General features: G+C 40.0%; 1 protein-coding gene across 4 annotated transcripts in view; it reads left to right on the forward strand.

Moving 5' to 3' along the window:
• MBNL2 (muscleblind like splicing regulator 2) overlaps positions 1-14,162 on the forward strand; it is a 164,903-nt gene extending 150,741 nt beyond the window's left edge. For all 4 annotated transcript variants that reach the window (XM_061133892.1, XM_061133891.1, XM_061133895.1 and 1 more), the window contains one exon: positions 11,342-14,162. In XM_061133892.1, coding sequence (XP_060989875.1) covers positions 11,342-11,356 — 15 coding nt within the window. In that variant the 3' untranslated portion in view covers positions 11,357-14,162. The remainder of the gene's footprint in view (positions 1-11,341) is intronic.
• The last annotated feature ends 4,437 nt before the right edge of the window (positions 14,163-18,599 follow it).

Genomic DNA, 18,599 nt, shown 5'->3' on the forward strand with positions numbered 1-18,599 from the left:
TGTTTCTTGTTTAGTCACTAAGTCATGTCCAACTCTTTCCAACCCCGTGGACTGTAGCCCGCCAGGCTCCTCTGTTCATGGAATTTCCCACGCAGGAATACTGGGGTGGGTTGTCATTTCCTCCAGGGAATCTTCCTGACTCAGGGGTCGAACCTGCATTGGCAGGCAGATTCTTTACCACTGAGCCACCAAGGAAGCCCAGAGGTTAGTTTAGTTGTAGGTAAAGTCATAGAGCTAAATTTCAAAGTGAACCAAGGAATTTATGATGATTCAGATTCCATTTTTGAAACTCAAAATGGGGAGGATAAAAAGAAAGGTGGGAGGGAAAGAAGGAAGAGCGGGTTAAGTATTGGCAAGAAAGGGGAATGGGGTGTTAGTGTTTGATGGGTACCGAGTTTCGGTTTGGAATGATGGTAAATTCTGGAGATAGATGGTGGTGAGATGCACAATAGTGTGAGTGAACTTAATGCCACTGAACTATACTCTTAAAAATGGTTAAAGTGGCACATTTTACGCTCTGCCTGTTTTACCGTAATATTTTAAATTGGGCAAAGGATCCAAATAGACATTTCTCCAAAGAAGAAAGAATTAGGATTGGAAAGAGAGACACCTAATTATACTTAGGTTTTTGTTTTATTAAATCCATACTCTTTTCATATTAAAAATTCCTTCTTGTTCTGCACTCTCCTATAAGAGTTCTGTTTCCATGAAACAGGTAACTGCGTGCAAATGCGCTCAGTTCTTCCTCAGTGAACCGTGCATGTTAGAAACTGGGTCTACTCCGAGGCTCTAACAGAGCCCACTGTTAACTCAGTGCCATGCATCTTCATGATTTTCCTCAACAGATGTTTATAAAGAGCCTACTATGTGTCGTGTGAAATTCAGAACTCTGGGAACATAGCAATAAACAAGTCTCTGTTCTCATGGCTTTTAGCACCGTCAAGCAGACAGGCAATAAACCAACATGTACGCAATGACAATCAAAGTAATTATCATATCATAAGAATCATCCCAAAAAGTAGAGATGCTGAAAGGATGGGCCTAACCACTGAGCTTTGAGGGAAGATGGTTAGTAATAAAGAAATGAGAGAGAATGCAACTTGCTTGCTTTCTACCTTTTCTTTCTTTGGCTTCCATTTTGCCATCTTTTATACGAGGATATTTGGGACACTATCTGAGGAGTTATTAGAGAGGACAGATGGCAACCTGGTTAACTACTCACCACACTGCAGAGGTGCCAATGTGGTACAAGCAGAGTGAGAAACTCAGGCCCAGAAGGGTCACAGAGCTGGCTGATGGCACAAACAAGCCTCCTAAATTTCCACTCCTGGGCCCTCTTTGACTTTTCCTTTGCATCATTATTTTATACTCACTGGGTGGTTTTGTTCATCTTTCTCTCTCTCTCTGACACACATCCTCAAACACACGGGCCAAGAACTAAAAAGGAGGAAAGCAAAACGAGACTGATTTTTCTGGAAATTTTGTTGGATGGCGGTGTCATCCTACCAGTTCAAGAAATGTGTAAGATGATTAAGCACACAAAAACAGATTTTGTGTCCTGGACGTAACATTCATCTTAGCCTTCTTTTTAACTGAATCCCAGCATTTGGTTTCTTTTTCTGCCTTTCATGTCTTAAAAGCCAGTTCTTAGCAGGCTGAATTATACATTCTGCTACACTGTTAAGATGAATACTTCGGCCAAAATGTGCCCAGGATTCTAAGTCCAACATAATGGTAGTGGATACAAAAGCAGGGCATTGAGCAGGACTGGGGATTCGATGTTGAATCCAATGGGATCTTGTTTCTGTGATTTTTCTTGGCCTGGTTCTTTGGTGTATTACTGGGAGCAAAACCCCATATTGAAAAGAACAGGTTTAAATGAATGCTTTTGAAATTCCTTTTCAGTTGCTGCATAAACTGGTTTTTAAAGATATAAAAAAAGTTTTCTTGGATTCTGCCTTCATGTCCAGGGGTCACTTTCACTGAAATAGCCTCAGATGTGGGCAGCCTGACTAGTCTCAGATAGCCTTGTTTGCTCCACATCTCAAAGCACATATTCTAAATATAGTATTCTTAGAAAAATATTTTATATCATAAATATTTTACAGTAAATTTATCTCTTACAATTTTTTTCTATAATATTTTAGAATATTTTTATATAGTGTGACATAACTACTATATATTATTTCTTGATATAGTAGAAGAATTTAGCCTTCCTTAATATGCAGACAGCCCCTAATTGTAAAAATGTTTGTTCAAAATTTCTTTTGCCACCTGGTTTGGAACTCGAGTAATTTTCCTGTAGAGACAGTGAAGGACTTGATAGTTAAGTCTCCAGGCTGGGTGACAGTAGTTTATTTCACTCATGACATTTCTCAAGGATAATACTGTGCTAACAGCATGGAAGAGGCCAAATACCATATTATGGATGTTTCCACGTCTTTAGGATTCAGGAAAGATGCCAAAAGCATATGCTTAGCCAAAACTTCCAAACGGTGTGTGATAGTAAAGTCCTTCACCTTCTCCACCAGCTGAGGATAGGAGAACCGTAATCTGTGGTTCAACGGTTGGGTGATTGGAATGTTCACTGGGGAAGGCATCTGGAGTAGGAATCGGATATACCATGTGGAGCCAAGATTTCCAGGAGACCAAGAGGAAGATACAAGCTGGGACCTGGTCCTGGCTGGGCCCGGAAGCATTCAGAGCACCCTCTTTATTTGACTTGGGTGCTATATTTGGTTTGATGACTACTTTTTTCCTGACGTTCATGTGGCCCTTCCAGTCTAGCATTTTTATTTATTTTGACCTTCCCTGGCAGACACGGTCTCACAGCCCCTCTCTTCGTGAGCGAGCACAGAACACTCTTGAATGTGATCTTCTTTTCAGCACTTCTGTAGCATCAGGGGACGCACACGGAGTCAAAAGCCTCCTCTCAGGTGCTTTCCCCTTCTTACTCCTATATATCACTCTGGAGGAAAAGTCACCTTTGCGTGGCGTATGGACTTTTCAGATGATCTGAGGTGTAGATTCCCCTCTCCCCATGAAAGCAGAAGTGGTCCTCAGAACTCCCTCAGCTGGTTCTGGGGTGGAGGAGGGGATCGGGTATGTCAGGCAACAAGAGCCTGGGTTTTTCCAGGCAGCATGGACTCCTGCAAGGAGTAGAATCTTACTCAATTCAAGAATTTCCATATTTGTGCTGTATCCTGACAATGCCCAATTGTCAGTGTGGACCCTGGTCAGTCGTCTTCATAAGGCCAGTGTTACTGCCTTTTATGGAGAAACTCAAATAGTAATATTTTAAATGATTTTTTAGAAAGTATAAATGAAAAAGCTTTTTGTTCAAATATCATAGAGTAGAAAATACTAGACAGTCATGAGTCATCAACAAAACAATATGTCATTGAAAAGAGAGGAATTAGAGTTTGGGGTGTAAACTTTATATTAATGACAGAGGACAAAGCAAGAATCCTGACTAAACTGTTCTTTAAGTTCTGCTAAATATTGCGGGCCTTCCAACTAACCTCAGGTTGCTCGTCTCAAGAGTGAAACTGGTTGTCATATTTGAGAGTCTTCTCCCACAAGTCCAGTCTGTGCCTTTTCTGTATAAATAAAAATCCATTTGGAAAATAAGTCAAATATGGCAGAAAACACTGTCCATCCACCAACCCAGGACAATATTCCCCTCAAATAATGAACTTGACAGGTTTTCAAAGTGTCTTCTCATATTACCACTCATTCTCTTTGAACATTGTATACACTTAAAGTTTACAGATAGTCATGAAATAGGTCGGCGTTCTTGAAAGTGTTCATTCATGAACATGTATCATGAGAATTACTCTGATGACATAGGTCCACCAAGAGACCAAAGGCATTTGCTTTTGACTTCAGTAATTCATAGTTCGGCCATCCATCGTAATCCACTCTACAATTAGATACAGAGTTCTTTGGCAGCCAGAAATGTGCAGATGTCTGTCTGCTTTTGTATGGTTTGCTTCAACCAAAATACAAAAGTTTCACCTCTCAGACAAAACCAGGGAAATTTCAGGCAGTAGAGGATGCCGTGGAGAAGACATGTGGAGGGCTAGGGAGAAGATGGAGAGCATATTAAACAGTTCAGGGCCTGGAGGAAGGGGGAGGCCAGTGGAGAGCAGCGAGGAGGAACATGAGTGACCAAACAGCAAAACTGTGAATAAAGACAAAGATACTGGGATGGTGAATAACAAGCAGGCTTCCTTAGCTTGGCAAGATTTTTAGGAAATTCCATTCAGTTTTCTGTCTTTAGCTTAATAATAAGTTTTGTTTAAGGAGACAGTGAAACATGCCTTTCTTTAATTACTTTCTGAGGAAATAGGGCCTTATAACCATGGGAAAGGGCTTCCCTGGTGGCTCAATGGTAAAGAATCTGGCTGCTAATGCCGGAGATGTGGGTTCAATCCTTGGGTCAGGAAGATCCCCTGGAGAAGGACATGGCAACCCACTCCAGTATTCTTGCCAGGAAATTGCATGAACAGAGGAGCCTGGTGGGCTACAGCCCACGGGGTCGCAAAAGAGTCAGACATGACTTAGCCACTAAACAATGTCATGCCTGGGAAAAGACTTCTAAGAACTCTGCCAGGTCTAGAATTTTTCCTCAGGATGGCATTTTTGTTAACCTGCCATGTTTCCATCCTCTGAGTGATTCTGCCCCCAGCCTGGAATATCTGTCCTTTTATCTAGAGAGAACACGGGTTGAGTGGATGGGGATGGATGGTTCTTTTTCTTGGATATTCTTAAATTCTTAGCTTCTCTGAAAGAGTAAGAGGTATAGATTGTCCAAGGAGTTCTTTTCCTACATCCATTGTTACCTCTCACTTGTGAGGGGTCTGTTGGTCTTCTGTCAGCGCCAACATTGTGGCATTATGTCCTCAGTAAATTCTTATTTATTCAGCCATCCATGCAACCGAGAGTTAAGAAGTACATGCTATGTGGCCAGCCCCCTAGGAATCTGAAGAGGAATGAGACACTCACCCTGACCTTGTGACACTTGATTGTGGACCTAGTTTATGCAACACCCCTGGTTAGGAGTGTCCACTTGAGCTCTTATGCTAGTGGTATCCAGATCCATTAGGATTCCTTTAGATTTCAGCAAGGCCACACAAATATTTGATAAGGTATGTGTTATCTGCCTCTCCAGACTCAACATTACAAAGACCGTATTGAATGTTTAATTAAAACATTCATTAGTCTTCTTTTCTAAATGTTTTTCATGGTTTGGGTCCCTTGAAACAGTTGGTCTTTTCATTGAAATGTTTATTCCCATCATTTAAGCCAAGCAGTAAGAGTTCTTACTGAACTTAATATTGAGCTAACATTTTAAAGGATAACTCATCTGACATCTCTGAACGTCTGCCATGAACCCATTTACATAAGAAGTGTGAACACGTCTAGAAGTCTTCTGGAAGCCTACAATTTCCAAAATTATTTATATGTACATTTCCAAAATTATTTATATGTACATTTCCTGGAGATCAACCACAAGGTAGAAAACTCAGAATGTATTAATACTTGATGCCTCTGAAGCACTGAGATTATATGGTGGTTTGTCTTCTTGGAACCCTCTTGCATAAGTGCTACTTAGTTCAGCTGTTGAGATCGTGCTGGCCCTGCATTCAGATTCAGTATTTCAGCCTCTGCACAGACTGTTTTGCTTTCCACTGAGTGCATTTCTCACTCTGGTCAGCTCTTTTTCAAGCGCACACCAAAGTTAGGGGCCCATGAGTGACTCAGTCTGAATCCATCATCATCTGAGAAAAGACAAAGCAACATGTGTACTTCATGTCTGGTGAATCAGTCAAGGGAGAGGCAGTCATTTCTTCTTAGGTGGAGGGTGCCAGTTGGTCAATTCCCCAGCTCCTTTGGGTGAAAGAAAACTGTCTGAAAGTTGCAAGATTAACTCCCTGTCAGACCTGCAGTCTCAATCCTGCCCACCATCACCACTGCCGCCTCCCTGCATGATGCCTGCGGCCTTGGCTGCTGTCCAGCTCAGGAAGCTAGCAATCCAGGCTTAGCAGATATATACTCTGAAAAAGTAAGGCTCAGGCTTCCCTGGTGGTCCAGTGGTTGGGAATCTGCCTGCCGATGCAAGGGACGCAGGTTCGATCCCTGGTCTGGGAGGATCCCACATGCCTCAGGGCAACTAAGCCCTCTTGCCCTAGAGCCTGTGCTCCTCAACAAGAGAAGCCGCTGCGATAAGAAACCCAAGCACCGCAACTAGAAAGTAGCCCCCACTCACCCAAACTAAAGAAAGCCCACATTGCAGCAACGAAGACCCAGTGGGGCCAAAATTTAATTAATTAAAAGAAAGTAAGGAAGGCTCAAGTAAAACACAAACTGGTAGCTCATAGCTGAATTCAGCCCAAAGATACAGCTAACCCACACAGAGTTGTTTCCACAGGGTGGATCGGCGGCTGAATTTCTAGCTGCTTCTGGCAAACGGAAAGGCCAGGCCATCTAGAGTTCAGGTTTCTGCAGGTCACAGTTGGCTGGAGCTGAGTAGCTGCCGCTCCATTCCTTCTAGGCAGGCGCCCTTCCATCTGCCACACTTCCCAGCTGACCTACCCACTTATGCACACTTCCTGCCCGGCCCGCATAGGCTGAGTCTTCAGGCAATGTCCAACCCAGTCCTCTTTGCAATGAGCTTGACTGCCATTACACTGGGGCATCCCAGATGGCTCAGATGGTAAAGAATCCGCCTGCAGTGCAGGAGACCCGGGTTCAATCCCTGGGCTGGGAGAATCTCCTGGAAAAGGGAAGGGCAACCCACTCCAGTGTTCTTGCCTAGAGAATCCCATGGACGGAGGAGCCATTACACTACAAGTCAATGATAGGCGCTTCACTGGGGATGCAGTGTTATTATTAAATGGCTCCTCATAACACATTTGGTGGGAAAACAACCCATCTGATGTTCTTTGGGTCCATTCATATTTTGTCTTCAATAAATAAAACAGACTAATTGTGTACTGGGCTCATGTAGGAATATATTTAAGGATGTGGATTAAGCCGAATCATTCTGTTCTTAAATCTGACCACCTGGAGGAGATGCTCTTTGCTGCAGCCAACTCATAGTTTTACTTTGCAGACAGTCTTGTTACAGCTAGGGGGTCCACTGAAGATTTATGAATGCAGTCATGATTTGAGATCATGTGTCTTTGTTTTAAAAAATAGAATCACCAATTTTGTGGACATCAGCTATTCTCATTTTTGTGTGTCCTCCTTTTAGTGGAAAAAAGAAACTGAAAATAATGCTTTCAGTTCAAGACTTTGACCATGAAAAATTAGCTAAAATCTTATTTTAATAGTATAATCTCCTTCTTCATCATGATTCTGTTATAGAAAATAATACTTACTTGAGGGTCTAGTCTATCAGATTTGTTCAATATGAAGTGAAGTGAAGTCGCTCATCATGTCCGATTCTTTGTGACCCTATGAACTGTAGCCTACCAGGCTTCTCCGTCCATGAGATTTTCCAGGCAAGAGTACTGGAGTGGGTTGCCATTTCCTTCTCCAGGGATCTTCCTGACCCAGGGATCGAACCCAGGTCTCCCGCATTGTAGGCAGATGCTTTTAACGTCTGATTCGATTCCTTTTTCCTATCATGTAGCTTGCCAGGGCTCCTTGGAAGCTGGAGCAGTAGAACTCTGATTGGGTAAGGGCTCCAATTACATAAGCAGACATGTTTGTAGCATCTGTCCAGAGGAGGCCTAGGGTAGGATATGGTTGACCACCCAGGCAAGGAAGACCTGGTGGGGTTGGGGGCGTCCAGCAGCTCTCAAGTCCATCAGCAACTTCTACGCATCTGGTTCCTGCAGACTAGTCACTGCTGCCTCCCACCCAGCCTTCCAGGCTCCATCCACTCCAGGTCCCACCCCATGGCCTCACTTCTCCCTAGTTCCCAAACTCCCGGGGGTTCTGAGCATCTCCCCTGGCACCATCAGGGGTGCAGACCTGCTCCTTGGAATCACTGCTTCTCCTGGTCCCACTGCAGACTATCACTATACCCTGGAGGGGACTCCCATGCCAGGGAGCAGGATGAGCTAACATCTCTAAGCTCATGCGGGTTTGTGCAAGTACTTGGTACATCAGGCAAGCCAGCTAACACTGCTCATGCTGCCTTTCCCATGTCTGCCAAATAGTGACTTAACTCTTCAGACTCTGACAGAAATTTCTCAGGACCTCCTGGAAAATCAGGGGAGTATCTGTTAAAATGAAAACCAAGACAATAAGGATGCTTCAGGGAGGGGACTTTTAGGAGACCCAGCATGGTAGCTGTTTCTCTGACTTACACAAATGCTGGTAGACCCCAGGGGAGTTTCCGACTGCCTTTTCCAAAAAAAACCTGAGCCTTGGTGTCTGGAGGTTGAGGAAGGGACTTTGGGTGTCAGCCTCGGGTTTGACGAGTGCAGGGCAGGAAGGATGCCGCTGAGAGCCGGTCTGTGGAGGTCACTTTCGAGAACTGTGGTTTAATTAAACTTTTTTTTTTTCTAATGGAGCAGCTCAGGATTAGGGCTTGTCAGTATCGGATTTGATGTTCCCAGGACCACATATAATAGCCTGCTCTTTTAAGAATATATGCCTTGTGCCTAGACATATTGAAATATTCAGGTGCCTCCTGAAGCTTTTGGTCCCCTTGGCTATTGAAATTACAATGGAGGCTGACGTTTTCATGCATAGAACATAGTTTATATGTTTGTATAGAATTGGTGTGAAGACTCTCCAAGGAGAGACAGCAGAAAACACACAAAATTCCCTATTCATCCTATTTTTAAATTACGGTTTTTTGGTGTGAATTTAAAGTACAGTCTAAGGAAAAGCCGTATGAAAACCTAAACAGAAGAGCTCTCTTGCCCTCAAAACAGCTCCTCCACACCCTTCCTACTTGACACACGCCCACTTGGCCCTCTGCTTCCCGCCAGAGGTCTCTTCTGGTGGAGACTGTCTTCCCCTCCCTGTGGGTCCTGAGACCTGTAATGTCTGTGCCTTCTAATATCAGAAGCAGCAATCAAACATTCAGGAGTCCATAAGAGGCTCTCAGCTGGTAACTGGTCCCCATCTGGATTCCTGAATGTATTTCACCCCAGAGTACACTTCACTCAGACTGTACCAAGCTCTATTGCTCTATTTCTCAGAAAAGAAATTTAATAATCCAATGGTATTTTTTTTAGAAAAAGGCTACCACCAAAAAAATGAAACACCCAAAACTTTCCTTCCTTCTAAGATCAAATCTCTTAAGCTTCTTGAAACTCACAACTGCTAGGGGCATTATTCATTTTTTAATTCCACACATCTGGTCCTCAAGCTAGCCCAAGACTTAGACTAGGCTATCGTCAGAGTTTTCTGGCGAAGATGCCAGGAGGCACCGCTTAGAGGTCAGTAGTGCCTGATAAAGACATTTAATTTATGTGTCTTTATCCACATAATGGATTGTGTGTAGGCTGGGGCAGAGGGGGAAAGCAGTCTGGGTAAGCCCAGTTTCAAGGCTGACTTCTAGTTCAGTTAGACCTGGGTGGTTTGACACATCCGTCAAGTTCAAGTCCAAAGCATCATTGTAACTACCTTCTATAATTATAGATTTGCCCATTCCTGGGCTCTCTGTTAGATACTTTTTCTTTCTAGGTGGTTAGGAATTTTCATTCTATATGGCATTTTCATTTCAGTTAGTAAGCAAGAATGTGAATACATTCTAAAGCATATATTATTCTATTTTAATGTAAGAAACTGAATATTTGTTTTTCATAAATATTTTAGAGAGACTTTGCTAAAGTAAAATGAAAGAGAAAAAAATAGGACATGATCTCATGTCCTGGGGCACATTCTTATTTGGAAGCCTTACAGACAGGATGGAAGCTAAGGGATAAAATAGACTAATTCCTATTTAATACTCAAATATCTAAATCTAAAAATGAAGTTATAACCATCTGAAGAATTTGAATATTGGCTATAGGCAATGACTATTCAAAGATACTATGATAATATTTACATATAAATCACATCATTATTTTTATTCATATATGAGTACATGAGATATTTTTTTCTCAATTAATTTTAAGTTCCTAGAACTTTCTGAAAAACAAAAAAATGGTCTTATCCGAAGTTTTGTGTTTTCATTTAGTATAAGTATTTAACATACACAAATTCTTCCTCTATTTTTATCAGTTTATACATATCTTATATTCTCAGCAGCAGTAGTATATTCTCGTAAAATAAATCTCTTACTTATTTCATGGGAGAAATTATTTAAGTGTATGTACTAAAACTGTTTTATATTAACTGAAGAAATACCCACTTAAAGTGAAAAAAATCCATGTTATAAATTCCAACATAATGGGGTAAGAAATTGTAGAAATGAGGCTTTTATTGGGAATTGGATCCCAGTGTGTAGGAACAGTGACTGACCTTGACCATGAAGAATTTTTACTGGTTAGTTCATAAACAGAGACTCTTGGCTTTTTAATAAATTTTTGTTTATTAATTGCACAAAGTTGGGTCAAAGCATTGCACAAAAAATAAATATTTTTGTTAAAATGTGTCAGAAGCCTGGCTTTTAAGCTTGACACTTAATTGAGTGGGTCCCACAGGACAAGCTCCCTCCTGTCCTTTGCGGAGTTTTAGAGTTGGAAATGAACTCAGATCAAACTCCAAGAACCATGGTTTGCATTTAGTTTAGTTTAATCTGTGCTCTAGGGATTATTGACTGTTGTAATTGCTTTATTAGAATATTATCTCTTGTTTCTTTAATACGGGACATTTAAACAGCTCCTGAACTTGAAACTTGTTGTGATTGTATCTTGGGAACAAAATTACTTTCAATGGGAATATATGTTTGAGTGATAAATGCAAGTTAATAGATAAATGTTACTTAATTTATTACACATTTTTAAATATGTATACTTAATCTTTGCAGATAACATTTTGTGTACAAACTAATTCATTGATTAGCCTTCCTGATCATATTAACGAATATTAATTGAATGATAATTGAATATATAATTAGGAGATACAAAGACAAAACTAAAAGAGGAAATTAAGATCTAAACACACTGCATGCCAATGTGTACGCAGTCACAGTTTTACAGAAAATGCTGTGCATTTGAATCACCTTTCTTGACAGTGGCTGCATAGCATCAGTGTCTAAATATTTTCAGCATGAAGGGTGGGGATTATGCAAAATTATAATTGCATCAGAATTATGAGAAATGGCAGAAAATTCCTATTTTTAAATGTCTGTTTTCAAAGAGTAAGACTGAAACTAGCTCTCTTCTCTCAAGAAGGAGGTCTAAATCACACTTGTCTTTTTCTTTAACAGATAATTCTGAAATAATCAGCAGAAACGGAATGGAATGCCAAGAATCTGCATTGAGAATAACTAAACATTGTTACTGTACATACTATCCTGTTCCCTCCTCAATAGAATTGCCACAAACTGCATGCTAAATAAAGATTTAGTTCTTCTGGACAGACCACAACTCTAAGAAGCTAGTGCTGCTATATCATATATGAGTATTAAATATGGTATGCTTAGTATATTCCAACCTAAGATAGTTAACTACCTGAGACCAGCTGTGATGTTAAAGGACATAAAGGATAAAGTTTACTTTTAAAGGGTTTCTAAACATAGTTTCTGTCCTAGGAATATTGTCTTATCTCCATAACTATAGCTGATGCAGAAAGTCCAACCAATTTATTCATTTCGACTCAGAATATTTCAAAGTTAGCAATAAGCAGTTAGCATTAGTTTAAAAAAAGAGAAAGAAAAAAAAAAAAAAAAAACCTATTCCAGGGGCAGGTTCAATTCTAACTTCAATTACTCAATTACTGTCATTTCATTTTGACCACTGGATCAGAGCTGTGTTTCACTTCTTGACAACACGAATGCTGCAGCAAAGATGAGAAGTGAAGTAAAACCGTTACCTGTCCTGCAGGTCTAAAATTTGAATGGAAATTCAAGCACAAGTACTGGGGACACATCGAAGTGTGGTATTTGGTTTGCCTGGAGACGCCGCATTGAATCATGTGATTCTAGAATAACATTAATAGATTGAAAAAGAAACTTTGTACGGTGTGAGTTTCATACCTAACCAAACAAAGTCTTGAAGGTATTATTTTACAAGTATATTTTTAAAGTTGTTTTATAAGAGAGACTTTGTAGAAGTGCCTAGATTTTGCCAGACTTCATCCAGCTTGACAAGCATGAGAGGCCCATGCCAAGTCTAACCGAAGGGATCAGTCTTTCCAACTCACCATCCGGTTGCCTGTTACCGAATAACTCTTCTAAACTAAAAACCTAGACAAACAAGGAAGCTGTAGGTGGGGAGATCTGTATAATATTCTAATTTAAGTAAGTTTGAGTTTAGTCACTGAAAATTTGACTGTGACTTTAATCTAAATTACTACGTAAACAGCAAGTAGATAGTTTCACTTTTTAAAAACTCCATTACTGTTTTGCATTTCAAAAGTTGGATTAAAGGGTTGTAACTGACTACAGCATGGAAAAAAAAATAAGTTCTTTTAATTCTTTCACCTTAAAGCATATTTTATGTCTCAAAAGTATAAAAAACTTTAATACAAGTACATACATATTATATATACACATACATATATATACTATATATGGATGAAACATATTTTAATGTTGTTTACTTTTTTAAATACTTGGTTGATCTTCAAGGTAATAGCGATACAATTAACTTTTGTTCAGAAAGTTTGTTTTAAAGTTTATTTTAAGCACTATCGTACCAAATATTTCATATTTCACATTTTATATGTTGCACATAGCCTATACAGTACCTACATAGTTTTTAAATTATTGTTTAAAAAACAAAACAGCTGTTATAAATGACTATTATGTGTAACTGTTTAAAACATCCATTTTCTTTGTGAACATATTAGTGATTGAAGTATTTTGACTTTTGAGATTGAATGTAAAATATTTTAAATTTTGGCATCACTGCCTGTTCTGAAAACTAGATGCACCAAGCATATCATTTTTGTTTGAGAAAAAAAAGAAATCTGCCATTTTAATTAATATTGATCAGAGTCTAATGACTATCTTATATCGTAGATTTGATAACCCTATCAAAAAAAATCACATTCTAAGTGTAATCTTACATAGTGCTTGTATTGTTGCATTTGTTTTAATTTGTGGAAAAGTATTGTTATCTAACTTGTATTTCTTTGGTAGTTTCATCTTTATGTATTATTGATATTTGTAATTTTCTCAACTATAACAATGTAGTTATGCTACAACTTGCCTAAAACATTCAAACTTATTTTCTTTTTTCTTTTTTTCTTTGTAATTCACTTAAACTCATTGAAAACGTAGTATACATTACTAAACATAAATTATGGGAATCACCGAAATATTTTTGTAGTAGACTAATTGTTGTTACATTGTCTTTCTTTTTTTTTCTTTTGTTTCATGGTTTTGATTTTTAAAATTATTAGCACACAACAATTTCCAACCCTTTAACAATGGAACATCAAAAATATCACCTATATCCCTAAGCAAATATAGAAGACTGTATTTTTACTATGATATCCACTTTTCCAGAATTGTGATTATAATATGCAAAGAGTCATAAATATGCCATTTACAATAAGGAGGAGGCAAGGCAAATGCATAGATGTACAAATATATGTACAACAGATTTTGCTTTTTATTTATTTATAATGTAATTTTATAGAATAATTCTGGGATTTGAGAGGATCTAAAACTATTTTTCTGTATAAATATTATTTGCCAAAAGTTTGTTTATATTCAGAAGTCTGACTATGATGAATAAATCTTAAATGCTTTGTTTAATTACAAAAACAAAATCACCAATACCAAGACATGAAGATAGCAACTCAACAAATACTGTAGTTAAGAGCTGAACTCGTCACTTGTATGGGAACCACATTTCACTCTTTGTTTTCAGGATGTAACAGCACTTCACCTAAATATTCTTTGAGCCATATCACTGGTAACATTTCTACTAAACCTCTCCATAACACTTAAAGAATTCCCTCATTCATTACCTTACAGTGTAAACAGGAGTCTAATTTGTATCAATTCTATGTTTTGGTTGTAATATTCAGTTCACTCACCCAATATACAACCAATGAAATAAAAGAAGCATTTAAAAGGATTTCTGGTCTTCCTCCATTTTTTTTATTGTTGAGACAGATTGATAATTAGCCAAACAAAATGGTTTTCACATTCACACAGATAATGTTTGGTAACTTCAAAGAAGAGCAGACTTTTGATTTGGTTTTGGGGGTTTTTTTGTTTGTTTGTTTGTTTTTTTCTGGCTTTTTAATAGTAGGAAACACAATTTACAAGGATCATTTGAGAAGTAGTTCTAGTATTCTTTGAAATTAGAAATAAAAATAAATCCCACCACTCTGCCCCCTACTGTAGAATTCTGCCTGAATATGAAGAGATGTGAACATCAGTAACCAAACAGGGAACAAAACATCAGTTAATTAACAGACAAGAAAGTGCCCATTAATCCATGAGACAGGCTTCAGGTGAGAGCCCAGTTGAGCGCCATGTCTTAGACCCCAGGCTGCAGAGAGGCCGAATGATGAGTCCTGTTCCTCGGGGCCATCCTGGCCCCAGGTAGACCAAGGCGTGCACTGGAGCTGAGCAGCACACCTGTGGACAGGTGTTCAGCAAAGCCACGCCTCCCAAGAGGTGCTGGGCACCTTCTCAGCCTTCTCCTTTCTCTGTCCTTTGAGGCCCATGGTATTTCTTCAGGAAGGTGGGAAAGGTCCTTGTCATGCAGGGGTTGGCAGAAGTCACCCCTCAATGAGCCAAGGCAGGAATGGGGAGACAAGATTTTCTTCAGGGCAGATTTAAAGCTTCAGGCCTTCTGAGTGCTTATGAGACCCCTCATGAGTAGAAAACACAAACATTCAGTAGACCAGGCATATTACAAATAAAGGCACTTGTATTTTTAAACAGTGTCATCAGGAATTCCAAGGGGGAAGATATTTGCATACTTTTGCAGATGTTTAAAAAACTGGCTCTATGTTTGGATGAGCAATGACTTAAAAGATGGGGACTTCCCCGTTGGTCCAGTGGCTGAGACTTCGCCTTCCAATGCAGGGGGTGCAGGTTCGATCCCCAGTCAGGGAGGTAAGATTTCACATGCCTCATGGCCAAAAAACCAAAACATAAAACAGAAGCGATATTGTAGCAAATTCAGTGAAGACTTTAAAAATGGTCCACATAAAAAAAAAACTTTAAAAAGCTGCTATCATATCAATCACTTGACAAGAAAACATTCTCTGTTAATAGTAAGTTCAAGGTGCCAAGCTTCAAGAACAAGTTATTTTAAGTGAAAAATCTAAGACGAACTGTACCCAAAATTGTTCACACCTGGTTGATGAAGTATAATTTTCATGAGTAGGCTGACTTTTTCTGGTACTACATCAAAATCAAAAGAGAAATTTCAACCTGAGAGGATGAAACTAATTTCTATCTGCAGCATAGAAAATGTTAAAATATAAACTAATTCTATAATTATCTGGACGGTATCTTAATTTGGGGCAGCCCCCAACTAAAAACTTTCACACTCACAAATATATTCTGTTTATTATTAGTCACAGATCTTTTGCAACACTTTAAAGCTTTTGGGGGCAGTCAAGCAAACCAAGATACAGTTCAACATTCTGAAATCCATGAGAAGGAAATTCTGGCATAAAGAATGAGCTCTCCGCTCCCTCTCCCCCCACCCAAATAGAGTCTTGGAAATATTAGATTACCATTGCTGTTGGACTGGGTTATCGCCGTTGAAATGGCTGAGTTATTGTGAATCAGAATGATTCATACTAGATGGACGAAGTAATAACTTCCCTCCATGCTTTTGGTGGGAGATGGGTTAGCAGGATGGGGAAGGGGGTGGAACTGAGAATATTCCCCAGGGACTAGCTTATGTGTCAAGCGCTATGGAAAATAGTCCACATAGATTTCTATTAAATGTATAGAGACCCACCCTGATCATTGAGAATTACTAATCTAAGTTCTAACGACTGCAGAGATTCTTAATCAAGATCCATAGAGGTTCTGCTGTGACAAGTAACCTGATTCTAGACAACACTGCCTTTCCATGTCTGCCCTCAGGATGACTAGATCCACAGCTTTGTTGAAAACCTCTGTCCAGGTGATTTCAATTGCATAACCAACAGTCATGTGACCTCACTTCCTCCCACTGCTTCAGCAATTTTGGAAAAAAAAAAAAAAAATGATGGCTCAGCCATCTGAGGGGTCGTTTAGGTGCTCAGTGTAAGTGTCGTGTACGCTAGTTGGCCCATGATGTGTGCTCGGACAGTCATATCTGACTCTTTGCGACCTCATGGACTGTGGCCCACCAGGCTCCTCTGTCCAAGGGATTTCCCAGGCAAGAATACTGGAGTGGGTTGCCATTTTCTCCTCCAGGGGATCTTCCCAAACCAGGGATCAAACCCGTGTCTCTTGCGGCTTCTGCATTGCACGCGGATTCTTTACCACTAGTGCCACCTGGGAAGCCCTTATGTCTTAGGTGTTACTTGGCACATATTGTAATAAAGCCATTTCAGACCTCCCCTCCAAATTTGGTGAAAACCATGTAGTTATTCGCATGAAATCAGGTATAATCAGAAAGTAACTTTGTTGTGTTCAAATATACTTGACATAATCCTTAGCATTAAGAAGGAACTATTACATCTGTAACATACATGAGAAATCAAGACATAAAAACTAAGTGACTCTTTTGAGGTCACACAGAGCAGCAGAATTCTCAATCCCTGGCTTGCCCTAACTCTACAGTCATGTTGACATTAGCTTTATTTGTGGCAAATGTTCAGGCCCAAAATTCAGAAAAGAACTGAGTAAAGCTTTCATCCAGGTTCAAGGTGAAGCCATCATCAGAATCCTTTAATAGGATTTATAAACAGGTTTTCTTCCCTATCATGAGAATACTATTTATGAAATATTCTGTCGCTCTGAGCTGCACAGTGCTATTCTAAGTTTAGGACAGAACTTAATTCTTTATTAGGACCAGAAGCCACTGAAAGGGATGTGACATTGTCCCATCTCTCCAGTGTTATTCAGTTTTTTAAATTAAACTTCAATATGAAATTGAAATAAAAATATTGAAAGCCATTGAATTTTCCCCGATTTTTCCCAAGAAGGGTATGTCCCATTAATGTCCCATTAATTCCTGATGAAGTGGTCCCCAAAAAAGATGTAGCATGACTCTCTGGATAAAAACCACGTATGGATCACATGTCCCTAAAATCCAACTGTGTCCACAGAGTCGCTCCTTTCTCTGATGTCTTTACTCTGATGGATTTTTTTCAGGAGTTTGGATTAACAAAGGGAGATGTTTGCTTATCAACCCTCATGGGAAAACATAAACGATCTGAATTAGGGGAATCTAATTTTTCTTTTACTAAAGAAAGAAGTGAAAATGTTAGTCGCTCAGTCATGTCCGACTCTGTGCAACTCCATGGACTCAGTCCGTAGAATTCTTCAAGCAAGAATACTGAAGTGGCTGTCTATTCCCTTTCTCCAGGGGATCTTCCCGAACCAGGGATCCAAACCTGGGTCTCCTACATTGCAGGCAGATTCTTGAGCATCTGAGCCACTGGGAGCAACTTTCTTTCAAAGGAAAGAAAAAACAAAACAGCAACGAAGTGTCCTCATTGCTGGACTCTCCCTCCCAGGAGCGCTGCAGTGCAGACACAGGTGGAAACTCACTTAAATATAAAACCTGTGGCTTACAGAGGAAGGAAGAAAAGCATACTCCAAGTAGCACGGCAGCATCAGGAACCTGGGTCATATTCTCTAAATGGTGGTGTAGTGAAAATTGGCCAGTCGTGTAGACTCTTTGTGACCCCATAGACTATATGGTCCATGGAATTCTCTAGGCCAGAATACTGGAGTAGGTAGCATTTCCCTTCTCCAGGGGATCTTCCCAACCCAGGGATCCAACCCAGGTCTCCCATGTTGTTGGCAGATTCTTTACCAGCTGAGCCACAAGGGAAGCCCAAGAATACTGGAGTGGGTTGCCTATCCCTTCTCCAGCAGATCTTCCTGCCCCAGGAATCGAACCAGGGTCTCCTGTATTGCAGGCGGATTCTTTACCTACTGAGCTAAATACATTGAGTAAATTGATGGGCTATATATATATGGAGGTAACAAACATACCACAGAAGAAATAGATACTCACCAGTCTCACAACACATTTCTATGGGGAGCAACCTAAACACATTATTATCCATTAACACTTTCCTGGTGGCTCAGACAATAAAGAATCTGCTTGCAGGGCAGGACACCTGGGTTCAATGCCTGGGTCAAGAAGATCCTCTGGAGAAAGGAATGAAAACCCACTTCAGTATTCTTGCCTGGAGAATCCCATGGACGGAGGAGCTTGGGCACAGTCCATGGGTTTCTCAGAGTCAGACAGGACTGAGCGACTAACACTTTCACATCTGTAAACACAAGGTTGAAGATTTTTCAGTTCTGCAGAAAGGAGTGGTCCGTGTCTGCATTTCCCAGTAGTCTAGTGGTTGAGAGCAAACTTGACGGCGTCACTGCC

Source organism: Dama dama, chromosome 30, assembly GCF_033118175.1.
Source record: "Dama dama isolate Ldn47 chromosome 30, ASM3311817v1, whole genome shotgun sequence".
NCBI classification, from domain to species: Eukaryota; Metazoa; Chordata; class Mammalia; order Artiodactyla; family Cervidae; genus Dama; species Dama dama.